This window comes from Vulpes vulpes, chromosome 5, assembly GCF_048418805.1.
Source record: "Vulpes vulpes isolate BD-2025 chromosome 5, VulVul3, whole genome shotgun sequence".
NCBI lineage: Eukaryota > Metazoa > Chordata > Mammalia > Carnivora > Canidae > Vulpes > Vulpes vulpes.
The window spans coordinates 63,383,850-63,396,033 of record NC_132784.1 but is presented as its reverse complement, the minus strand read 5'-3'; the positions used below and the strand labels follow the sequence as shown (position 1 = coordinate 63,396,033).

The following is a 12,184-nucleotide window of genomic DNA, read 5'->3' as shown; positions in this document are numbered from 1 at the left end:
ACATCTTGCCCACAGGGACTGGGTCCCTGCCTGGCTGGGAGAAGAAACAGGAGGAGGCAGCTCAGATTCCAAACATTCTCTTTATTACGTGTTTGATCCAGAGGAGAAACTAAGTGCGGGTGGGGGGTGGGCTGGTGGGGAGGGGCCACCTTGCCTGGGAGCCCCCCCCATGGGCCACCACCCCCCTCTGAGAGCCAAGCCATGCCCTCCTGGCCCCCTGGCCCCCTCAGAGCACCCGGGCTGTTCCACTGGGCAGGAGGGGTTGGAAGGGAGAGAGGGAGGGAGGGAGGGAGGGAGGGAGGAGCCCTTGGTCTGAGCCTGAGCTCAGCTCAGAGTCCACAGTTGGGGCTTGGGGCAGGAGGGCTGAGGTTGGCTAGGCCCCTTCCTGGAACCCAAGGGCTCGACTTGCCTCAGAACCTGGGCTGGGAGTGGGAGGGTGATGAGTAGGGGTGGAGTCATCATAAATCAAAAAAAGAAAAAATAAAATAATAAAATAAAAAATAAAACCCATCACAAAAAAATGTACAACTCAGGTGAGGGCAGGGGCAGCCTCTGTGCAGGACCTCCCTCCCCCAATTTCTCAGGAACAGAAACAGCAAAGAAATAAATTAAGGGATGCAGCGGCCGCCACCAGCCAAGCGCCCATAACCAGCCACTCCCACACTGGCCAAGGAGGTTAGCAAGCTGGGAGTCGCTGGGCCTATCTGTCCCCCCGCCCCCTGGGAGGGCAGATGCTCCCGGCCCCGCTGCCCTGTCCAGCCTCCCGCCAGGTGGCCATGGAGGCCCTGGGCAGTGTCTCCTGAGAGGAGGGGCGACGATGTCAGGAAGAAAAGGCAAGGCCGGGAGATGAGTGGTGAGGGGAGTCACTGCTATGGAACGAGCTGGTGCCCAGATTAATGCCAATGAAGGGAGCAGGGGAGAGGAACAGCACGGGGCTGTGCTTTCAGACAAAGGCTCTCCCATAACGGAGAGTGCCTGGCATCCCTGTTCAGAGACTAGCAGCCCAGGCGGCCCCCTGGGGGCCGAGGAGCCAATCTGCCCTGCATCCGTCCCCTCCCTCTCCGGCCCAGGGGTCAGCCCCGCCTTCTACCCAGGAGGGGTGGGAGAAGATGGCACAGAGTTTTGAGGAGGGGAACAAAAGTCCCCACAGCAGCTTGTGGAAGGAAATGCCCAGCTCTGGGGAAGGAGGGGCAGAGAATACAGTATGGAGGGGGCCAGGGCCCGGGCCTCACCAGTCAGCCCAGGGCAGCTGCCAGCCCCCCACCCCCTACCCCCACCCCAGGGCAGCGCAGCGCCCTGCCCCCAGCCCGGCCCAGTAGGCCTCCAGCCCCGTGGCCTGAGGTCAGGGGAAGGCCACCTCTGGTGGTTTGCTTGCAGGGGAAGGGGGGAAGGAGAGGGGAGAAGCCCAAAGTGGGCCTGGCGGAGGGCCTGACAGGGAACTCCACCACTCTTGCCTGAGAGTGTTCCAGCCCTGAGCCACCCTCCCGGGAAACCCCACAGATCCAGTCTCAACTGTCCCAATGGGGCAGGGAGGAAAGGTGGCCGCTGGGATTTTTTTTTTTCTTTTTTCTTTTTGGTAATAAAAAATTTCTTGGTTTAGGCGAAATACTCTGTGCAACCGCAGTACCGAGGGGGAGCCCTGCCCCCCCACCTCCCTCCCCTTCCTTTGCCTCCTGTGGGGGAGAGGGGGGAAGGGGGGCTTTCTGGGCAGGGGTAAATGTTGGGGGAGGGGAAGAACCATCTCCCGTTCCCCCCCCCACCCAACAAACATGGAAGAAAGAACCGAGAAGGGCGGAAGGGAAGAAGTGCCAGCAGGGGGAGACACACCGATCCATCTCCACAGTCTCGCCCAGGTGGGTTGGAGCCCGGCCCCAGCAGCTAAGTCCAGCTGGCCCGCCTCCGTCGCCCCCCACTCCCGGCAGCCTGTTAAAGCTTGAGCTCGTTGGCTATTTTGGAGGCAATGTTTTTGAAGGCCATGGAGGTGCCCGATATCCGCTTAAATCGGACACCGTTGAGAGACAGCCGCGGCAGTTTGCACACCTCCATCTCCCACTGCACGAAGTTCTCGTGGCCAGGCGTGCCGTGCATGCACAGCAGCATGTACTTCTCGTGCAGCTCACTCTGGCAGCTGTTCGCGTCCAGCACCTTGCGGATCTCCCGCATCATCTCATTGGGCTCCATGGAGCTGGTGGTCTTCATACTCCACGTGAAGCGTAGTGAGCGCGGTTTGGCCTCCCGAAACTCTTCCTTTTCTTTGTCGTTGCCTCCACCGCCCACCACGTGAGGTCTGCGGAGAGGGCAGGGGTGGGGGTCAGGGTGGGTGGCTGAGGCACCCCACCCACGGGAGAGCCACCCGGGCAGACAGCCCCCGAGACCAGAGAGGAGAGCGGGAGGGTGCCCGGGAGGCGACAGTGCCAGAGGAGGGAGCTTCAGACCTGGTTGGGGGAAGCAGAGGGAGGGTGAGAGGGGTGGGCTGTTCTGCGACTTCCATCTCTCAGGGAGGGCAGAGAAGGGGAGGAAAAGCCAGGCCCCGGCGGGAATGGGAGGGCGCAACAGTTCCATGCTTTTCTTTGACGAGGGGAGGGTCAGAGAGAAACAGGGAGCACGTGCTCAACAGCCCTGAGCAGTTCACAGACGGGCAGAAAGCAGCAGCTGAGGTACAGAAAGGTGAGCTGGTTGGTCGGTAGGAATCTGTAGCCCCAACCGCCCAGCCTAGGGCTCCTGCTTCCAGAATGCACCAGATGGGAGAAGGACCCATGCCTTCGGCAGCTGGGCTGGGGTTTCTCTGAGGAAAGGGAGGCCCCAAGAGGGCGGGCACAGGGCAGAACCACCGGAGGAAGAGCCAGGTGGCAGAAGGAAGAGAGGAGCAGGAGGCTTGTGGCAAGCCCGGTGGCCTGGGCAGGGCTGGTGCTGGCTCCAGCCCTCTCACCTGAGCGTCTCCACTCGGTCTTTGCTTTCAGGTTCATTCAGGTTCCTCAAAAAACAGAGCGAGGGAGAGTTTAGTGCTGGGACCTCTCGCTCCTTCCACCGCCGCAGACCCAGGTGAGGGTGGGTCTGGTGAGGTGCCACTGGACGGTGAGCAGGACCCAAGCTCCAAGGTCACCTGCCCCATCACCTGGCCTGGCAGGCCTATATGGCTCTGCAGCACCTCACACGGGCAGCTCAACTGTCCCTTTCTAGCAGGGAGCCCAGCACGTGGGGCCTGTCCCTCCCCCACGCTCCCAGAGATCTGTGCTGGGGAGAAGGAGCCTCTGCTCTGGGGGAGGAGGAGGAGGGATGTACAGGCACACGCATCGAGCACGCAGCCACAGCGTGAGGCAGCTCCCCTACCAGCCCACAGCCAGGGTCTCACGCTGTGAATGGGTCTTCGACGCCAGTGTACCTGGGCCCTGAAGGTACAGTCCTTTTGAAGGGAAGGGGCTGCACTGGGGGACATATTGGGGGAGTTGGACAGAAGCCTCTCTCAGGAGGCTCAGAGGGCCAAGAGCTGGAACTGTGAGTGGGCCTGGGGGATGGGTGCCTGGCCCTGAGGCCATCCATGGACAAGCCTGTCTCCCTCATTCTTTTAGAGCTCCCTTGCCTGCCAGGCTGCCAGGACATTTGCTTGGACAGAAGGGAGGACAGAGGGCAGGGCAGGGCCAGCACCTTGGGAGGGGGGGTGGGGAAGAGGTCTGGCCCCGCTGAGCGGCTTCTCCAGCTCCTGGCTGGAAGATGGGTGCCTGGAGCCGGGAAATTGGGGACTGCAGAAGAGGATGAGATAGAGCAGCAGCAGCACATGGAAAAGGAACACAAGGACACGACAGACACACGAAGGCACACAGGTGCAGGGCAAGCAGGGAAGGAGCCTGCTGCTCTCCCAGCCCCACCTGGTCCCTGCCCTCTCGGGGGAGGCGCCCTGCCGGGCAAGCCCCCACCAGGGCCTGTGAATCCACAGCCAGCCATGCAGTGAAGAGCTGGGTGGGGAGCAGTGGTTCGAAAGGGGCAAGCCTAGAGACCCTGGCCATTAGTCAGCTGCGTCACCAACGTGTCTGCCAGGTGTCCTAGCCCCAGCACTGGGCCCGGGCTGCCAACCTTGGGGAACTGGTGCTCCCAACCCAGCCCTTGGTCTTCAGCTTGGTATTTGGCCCACCGAGGCCTCCGAGAGAATGAGGACAAGGCCAGTGGGTGGCAGAGCCAGGATTCAGCCCAGGAAAGGAGATGCCTGAGGGGAGGGGTGGAATCCCCCACTGTTTTGTCAGAGCTAAGGAGTAGATGGCCTCTGGCTCTCTGGAAGCCACAGACCCTATCCAGAGAATAGGGCCCAGAGGAGAGACTTGGCTTGATTCTTCCAGGTACCGCTGGAGGCAGGAGATGTGCTGGGTGGGGGTGGGGGTGGGCCTAGTTCTGCAGGAGCTGCCAGAAGGGGGTGCTGTGCCCACTCATGAGGCAAAGGCTCCTCTGCATCATACTGAAGCCTGGGGACCAGGGCATCCCTGTAGTACCTCCAAAGTCCTGCTATCCACAGGACAGGGGCAAGAGGTCACACAGGCTCTGAAGTGTCCAGGGTACCAGCAAAGGGAAAGACCCAGAGACCCAGAATGAGATCCCATCCCAGATGCTCTTGCAATCCCCATGGAGCTTCTTCACAGCGCATGCACAGACAGGGGAAAGGGCCAGGGAAGGAATCCAGGGCTTGAGACCAACACCCAAACCCAGGGAAGGGGGGCGTGAGGAGACAATCTTAAAGGGAGAACTCCCTGAGAAAGTCCCCCATGCCTGGGGACAGGCCCCTCATTTTCAAAGCCATCTGCCCTGAGTGGCTGCCCAGTCAGAGGCAGTCTTCATCCCTTTAAGATGGCAGAGAGAGGGCCACACAGACGTGGTTAGCAGATGGAGGCAGGAGCAAGAGCCAGAAAAGGGGAGTTAATGATGGAGGCAGGACACAGGACACAGGACACAGACACACAGACACACACACAAACACACACACACACAGCGGGCTGAACGCCTACCTTCTGGCAAACCTGAAAGACAGATTTCTAAAAAAACAAACAAAAAAAGACAAAATAAAAAAAGAAATAAAAAAAACCCAACAAGACAGTATGTGGATAAGCAGGTGGGGAGTGGGCTTTACAGGTTCAAGGGTCACCCTATTTGTGGAAGAGCCGCTCAGCGAGACTAGACTAGAGTCCTAGACATTGTGACCTGCCGCCACCCCTGCATTCCAGGGCTGGAAAGGGGCATGGCTTTTGGCTACTCCAGCTGAGTGAAGTGCAGCAGGAAGGGCAGCATGCCTGCTCTCCTCAAGCCCGCTGCTGTTTCCTGAGCTACGCCAAGGTTGGAGAGGAAACGGTGGGATGGGGACAGGGAGCATCCCACCAGGCTGGTTTGCTGGATGCACCTTAAGAATCAAAGCTGTCTCTTTGGGGTGGCTGGGGTCAGGTGTGAGAAACCTCATGAAGAGAATCCCCACCCTGCTTGCCACTTCAGAGAGCATTAACCCACTGGGCTTGAGGGAGGCGCCCCCCACCCCGGCCCCACCGGCTATTTCATGTACAGCCTTCATCCTGATGAGCCCCGGGTAGAAGCTCAGGGTAGGAAGACGCGCTGAGGCAGAGACAGTGGCTACAGCTGGACCCAACCAACTAGGTGGGGAAAGGAGGTCAGAGGGGGCGAGACAGAGGACCAGGAAAAACTCTCTTTGCCGGCCCAGCCTGTCTCAGGCCTTATGACTTTGCAGCTGCGTCACCAAATATAAGTTTCCATGGGAACCCAGGAGAGAAGAGGGGGGCTTTTATTTTAGCATCTGAGTTCACACTCTCCTAGAGAGGAGGCGGCAATGGCCATCTGCTCTTGGGGCCAGAGAACGAGGGGTATGTACAGGAGCTGGGGAGAGACAGGGAGGGATGGACAGGTCTGGGATCATGAGGAGAAGCAAGGACCGGATTCTTTAGGCTTCCCCAGGCCTCTTCTAACCCCAGGACCCAAGCCTAGTCCTCATCCCACTCCCAGGCAGGTAGGAAGACCTGGCCTCATTGTCTCTACCACTCTTAGCCCTCTACTCACCTGCGTACAAACTTGGAAGTAAATTTGCTGAAGATGCTCCCTGAGGCCCCCCGCCGGCCCTGGCTGTTGCCAGAGGGAGAGGCTGGGGTCACACCATAGGGCAAATTCTGCTGGTCCCGCACCTGCCGGAGCTGCCCAGCATGGAAGGTGCTTCGACTGGACACACCCCGGGGGAAATTAGTTCGGTCGGGGGCTCCACCGCTGCTGCTGATGTTGTGGGCGGAGGGGGAGGCGACAGGGACGCGCTGAGGGGCTGTGCTGTAGGAGAAGAGGTGAGGTTGAAGGAAATGCATCAGGGCACAGGTTCACTGTCACCACCGAGCACCTGAAGTGCCCCGGGGTGGGGACAGGGAAGGGGGAATGCTAGGGCAGAGGCAGCCATCACAGAGGACACAGAAGGAAGGGGTGTGACCACTGAGGACACCGGAGAGGAGGACATCTGGGTGGAGGTGGACGTAGATGGTTTGGGGGAGGGACGGAGGCGGGGAGGTAACGTGTGTGGAGAGCTGTACAGGCCGGAGAAGTGGCTCCTTGGGAGCTAGGGACACTGGCACCTCAAGGGGACAATGTTGACCAACCCTCAAGGACTGAGTCCCTTTGATGCTGACTGTCCTTGGGGTCCTAAGGAAGTCCAGGAAGGTTCAGAACAAAAAGGCTTCCTTCTGGAGCCTCGGGATGGCTTCTTGCATATCTGTTCTGAGAGGGAGAACTGGAGGGAAAGAGGGGCATTAAGCTATTTTTTTTGTTCTACATCCTGACTGCAGGGGACAGAGCCATTTCTTGTGGCTAAGATGCCAAGAATAGAGCAGGACCCCCCCGGGGGTGGGGGTAGAATTTGTGGAGGGTGGGGGGTAGGGCAGGCTGAGGGCACCAGGTGCACCAGCTGCCTCAGCACACTTGCCTGGGCCGCGGCACCTCACAGTTACTGTCCGTGGGGGGCAGCCCAGTGGCCTTGTTGGGGTGCACGGAGGCCGACATGGATTTCTGGTGCTGGCGGGGCCGGGCCGCAGAGACTGCGGCAGAAGCAGAAGCCGTGGAGGCCCGGGACCCTGGCATGGTTAGGCTAGGAGACAAAAGCAGCGAAGAGGCTTGGGTTAGGGGTGGGTGGGGGCAGGAGGCTAGGTTAGGAAGCAAGGGCAGGGCAGAAGCACCAGAGCTGGGGAGCCTCAGCAGGATGCAGATCAGGTCTGGGGAGCAGCAATGGGACTCCAGTCAGAGACGTGGAAGGTGGGGCTGGGAAGGGGAGGGGGCAGGGTAAGGAAAGCCAAGCAGGCCAAAACCTGGGGGAGGAAACCAAAAGTGCAGGAAAGCCAACAGGAGGTGACTAACTGCCTCCAGGTTGTGCTGGTCTCCTAGGAATTCTAAGAACAAGGATGTTCTGTCGAGAGAAAGAGCAGGGTGTTGCTAAGGGGAATTTTCATTAAGCTCAGAAGAGGAGGAGCCAGAGATGCAACACAGCTGATGGTCAAAGCCTGTGGGGTGGTGGTGGCGGAGTGAATGTTCTCATAGGCACAGGGGGTCACCCTCAACATATACACCTCTCAGATGGGCATCTCTTGGTTCTGCCCTGAGCTGGAGCCCCCAAAACAAAGCCTCAGGCACTGATGCCAAGGGGAGCAGGGTTGCCATGCCCTGGTTGCAGTCAGGGAGGCAAGAAGGCAGGGGCTCCTGGCCGGCTCAGTCAGAAGAGGTGTGACTCTTGATCTTGGGGTTGTGGATTTGAGCCCCACACTGGGTATAGACATTGCTTAAATAAATAAATACGTTAAACTTAAAAAAAAAAAAAAAAAAAAAAAGGAAGCAAGAAGGCAGTCGAGATGACCATGGAGTCCTATTTGGTACACCCGCTGCAAGGAGCAGTCCCAGGAAGCACAGGGGATAGGAGACTGGGTGGGGGGAGGTGAGAGCAGGGAGGAGGTGCTGGTGTGTGGACAAGCTAGACTGGACAGAGCCAGGACAGAACTCCAAGGAGCAGGGAGGGGAGGTGGGGCTGTTGACAGACGTCACTGCTGTGAGAGATGGCTCTGGGGCAGCATGGTGGGCAGGGCCTGGGTCTGCTCACCTGTCTTTGCCATTCTGGATGGAGGCCTGGCCAAGGCTGGCCCTCTCCAAAAGCGGGGAATTCCTGCTTCGATTTGTGCTGGTGGAGAGGACGCTGTTCTGTGGGGAATAAAGGGCAGAGCTGTATCACAGAAAACTAAAATGTTCTGTTCACAGGACTGGCTTCCCTCTGCCTTCCAGCAGGCACAGATAGGGGTAGGGAAAAGAAAGAATTTTGCTCTTCCTCTTGGGGGTAGGCTTTCTATAGTAAGCAAAAGTGGCCTGGGAGGCAAGATCAGGTAGGCAGCCAGAGAGAGCTGCCGGGAGAGGCCAGGCCCCACTGCAGGAGGGCTGCAGGGAAGGGAGTGGGGGCTGGCTGGTGGGGGACCAGGAGGGACACTTACCGTGGAGGGGGTGGGGGTGGTCTTCTTCCTCTCCAGGCCGGGCAGCGGGCTGGCAGGCACTTTGGCTGTGCTACTGGCCTTCCGCCCTGACTCCCGGTCTTCCTCAGGCCGCTTATTTTCTGCGTTGTTACTCTGCGTCTTCTTAGAGTAGGAATTAGATGTGGGAATGGCAGGACCAGCTGCTGGGCCAGAGGGATGATGGGAATGGGTAAGGGTGAGGGGCCCTCTGAGTGCCTGCCACCCACACCCACCTACCCCTCCCTCCCCACACATACATAAACACAGTGCTCTCTTACAGTCTTGCCAGCAACTTGGCAAACCCCTTGTCACAGAGGGTGATGGAAGTTAAGTGGCTTGCCTAAGGCCATGCTACTAACAAGTGGCTGAACTGGGGCTGAAACTCAGCGGTGTCATCCCAAGCCGCCAGAACCTGTGTCCTTCAGGAGAGGTTTGAGTCCCCACCTGCAACTCCCCAAAGCACTCACCCTGGTCACTGAAGCGTCGCTGCTTGGGGTTGGCTGAGACACTACGCTGTACCTTGTGGGAGGGGGAAGGGGCACTGCTATTGGTCAGATCAGCTGAAGGCCGGGGCTTCAAGGTGATGGTGTCGCCTTCCAACTGCAAGCAGAGAAGGGGGCCAAAAGTCATCGGAGATATGTACAGATGGATCCACTGACACACCACCCTGCCTGACACAAAGTCACTCCAGACTCACATGAAATATACCCCTGCAAGATCTAGGTGTTCCTAAACACTCCTGGAGACACATATGCCCCTACACAGGTCCTGACAAACAGAGCCAAAGAGCCCCCTGCCCCTGGCACACAAAAGACCTCCTGCCCCCAGAAGGGATACACATGTCCCTCCCTACGAACACACATTCAGACTCAGAGAGTATGCCCTCTTGCCCCCAACTAGATACCTCCTGAGCAGCCTAAGGTGAGAACTAAGAGAAGGAGCCCAACACTACCAGGGGGAGCACAGGGAGGCCAGGAATGCACGGGGGGACACAAGACCCCACTCCCACACAAACCCACAGACTCACACACAGCCATGGCTACCCAGATGGGGAGAACAAACACGGAGCCTCCAGATGAATAGACGGGAGGATGGATATACATGCACACAGACACAGAGCCAGACAGAAGCACTTGGCAGAAGCAATACAAAGACTCAGGACTCCTACAAGAAAGGCACGGATACCCACACACCCAGAGATGGACACTTCCAGATGCAGAGGAACACAAACACATGGAAACAGACACGAAGATTTCCAGATCAACAAAGAGCTGATCCAGCCAGACTGACCTAGACCCAGCCCAGCCAACACAGACCGAGCCAGAGCTACTCACCCACATGGAGACCCAGACCCAGGCCTAGACACCACTAGCTTTCCTATTCATTCGCTGATGGAGACCAGTGAAAGCAAGGGCCAGAAAGCCTTACCCACTAGAGCTAAGGCTTAACATTTGTCAGCAGAGAGAGAGCACACCTACTCAAAGAGCTTCTGCTGGAAGCACAGGGGTGCTATGACAGCAAAGCTGGCTGGCTGGCAAGAACACAGCAGGGGGCACACACCTCAGAGCTCTTGTAGCCCAGGAGCAGGTAAGTAGCCATCACCTCGTTGTACCTCTGGCCCACCAGTGAGTCCTGGATCTCTTCCCGTGTGTAACCCATGGACACCATCAATTCTGCACAGGAGGGACATACAGTTAAGGCTGGTCCAAAGTCCTAGGGAGTTTAACCTCATAGCTCAGCGGAGCCTCACCTGTCCGCCGGGGGTCCTTGTAGTCAGGGAGTGGCTCCACATAAGGCTTTAATTCATCATCTTCGTGACCCACATTCATCCATCGATCTTTCATGATTTGCTGGGGAGCAAAGGGAAGGGTATGGGCAGGGAGGAAGGAGATTCAGCTTGGAGGGGTCCCTGAGAATCCTAAACTTTCCAGCCCACCAGGCTCCAGGATACTCACCTCTAAAGTGCCTCTCTTGCTGGGGTTGAGAATGAGAAATTTCTTAAGCAGGTTTTCACAGTCCGTGGACATGTAAAACGGAATGCGGTATTTGCCCCTCAGGACCCGCTCCCGTAGCTCCTGTAGTAGGAGAGAAATTTATTTTATTACTTTTTTAAAGTAAGTTCTACACCCAACATGGGCCTGAACTCACAACTCCGAGATCAAGAGTTGCCTGCTTTATCAACTGAGCCAGCCAGGCGCCCCAACAGGAGGGAAATTTAAATCACTCCGAGGCCAAGGGAAGAAACCTAATATCCAGGCTCCTGAGAAAGACCGACCAGGCATACATACATGAAACATGGTAGGAGCAGAGAGCCTCAGACAAGGCACCTCACCAGAGCAGCCTTGAGATCAAATACCCTATGCCCATTAGCTTGACCAGCCCAAGGCCTGCCATTCCAAGTGCCTTGGAGGGGTGAACGGACACACGATCTATCCCATCCCTTGAGGAAAGAACATGGGTCATTACACTGGGCACAGAAGACCCTGTGTCTGCTGCTAAAATTTAGCAAGTTCTCTGAAGCTCTGGCTTGGGGAAAATGTAGAGGTGGCAAAGGTGAGAGAGGTCAGGGGTAAGACCAGAGGCCAAGACTGGAAAGAAGCAATAAAAATGATCTTAGCCTCAGGGGCCTGGCTGCCTCAGTCGGCGGAGTATGCAACTCTTCATCATGGGGTTTTAAGTTTGAGCCCCATGTTCAGTGTAGAGATTACTTAAAAATAAAATCTTAAAAAAAACCCACAAACAAACATCAAAGCCTGCGCTTCACTCCACCTTGAGGTTCTGTCCATCAAATGGCAGGGATCCACTGACCAGTGTATACAGGATAACTCCCAGGCTCCACACATCTACCTCAGGTCCATCATATTTTTTGCCCTGGAAGAGCTCTGGGGCAGCATAAGGGGGACTGCCACAGAAGGTATCCAGCTTGTTCCCAAAGGTGAATTCGTTGCTGAAGCCAAAGTCTGCTATCTTGATGTTCATATCAGCATCCAAGAGCAGGTTTTCTGCCTGGGAGGTAAGATGGAAAATATCAGGACCCAGCAGACCATGGTAAGGCACCAAACAGGAAGGAGCTGAGGGGAACAGGAGCACAAACAGGTAGCCATCCTCAGTCTCCAAACTTTCTCTACCAACTCCAGGGCAGGCCTTCAGTCTGTGCAGAGGCTGGGCTGGAGAAGGGCAGCGCAGGCCACCCCTCACATAGGCAGCGGCAGGAGTGTGGGGGTCTAGGGGCTGCACCACATCACACTCGGGTTAATTGCAGTCATATCTGCCAGGACCCTGGGGCCAGGAGCCTCCGAGGTGGTTCACACTCTAACATCTCAGGGAAAGAGGTGAGTGAATGCTAATGACAGCAAAGCTGGCTTTGCTGCAAAGCCGCCGTGAGGCAGCTGTGGGACAGCCAATGCTCTGTCCTCAGTCAGCGGCTGGGCTGCCAGAACAGCGGGCAGAGCCTACATCCTTTCCCACCACACCCTGTAAGCCCTGGAAGGTGACATGCCCAGCAAGGGGACAGCAGAGAACTTCTCTGTTCACTGGCTGAGATGAGATCTAAGTCCAATTATAAGGCTTGTGTCAGAAGCAGCCCTAGGTGCTTTCGCATCATCTCCAAAAAATTAAAAGCTGGAGTTTCTTTGAACACTCAGGGCCTAATGGTTATGTCATTAATGACAGAGGGT

At 57.3% G+C, this 12,184-nt stretch overlaps 1 protein-coding gene across 16 annotated transcripts in view; it reads right to left on the bottom strand.

Annotated features, from left to right (window-relative positions):
• Nucleotides 1–61: 61 nt before the first annotated feature.
• The window catches only part of MARK2 (microtubule affinity regulating kinase 2), a 59,389-nt gene continuing 47,266 nt past the window's right edge, over nt 62–12,184 (bottom strand). For 2 of the 16 annotated variants that reach the window (XM_026004597.2, XM_026004607.2), the window contains exons 8-19: nt 11,277–11,513; nt 10,463–10,582; nt 10,258–10,357; nt 10,068–10,180; nt 8,975–9,107; nt 8,490–8,671; nt 8,108–8,205; nt 6,947–7,108; nt 6,046–6,303; nt 4,992–5,018; nt 2,930–2,974; nt 1,553–2,287 (exon numbers count right to left, since the gene is read on the bottom strand). In XM_026004597.2, the coding sequence (XP_025860382.1) occupies nt 1,927–2,287; nt 2,930–2,974; nt 4,992–5,018; nt 6,046–6,303; nt 6,947–7,108; nt 8,108–8,205; nt 8,490–8,671; nt 8,975–9,107; nt 10,068–10,180; nt 10,258–10,357; nt 10,463–10,582; nt 11,277–11,513 (1,836 nt within the window). In that variant the 3' untranslated portion in view covers nt 1,553–1,926. Of the gene's footprint in view, nt 2,288–2,929; nt 2,975–4,991; nt 5,019–6,045; nt 6,304–6,946; nt 7,109–8,107; nt 8,206–8,489; nt 8,672–8,974; nt 9,108–10,067; nt 10,181–10,257; nt 10,358–10,462; nt 10,583–11,276; nt 11,514–12,184 lie in introns of all 16 variants that reach the window. The other 14 variants (XM_026004598.2, XM_072758285.1, XM_026004600.2 and 11 more) reach the window with 10 other exon arrangements.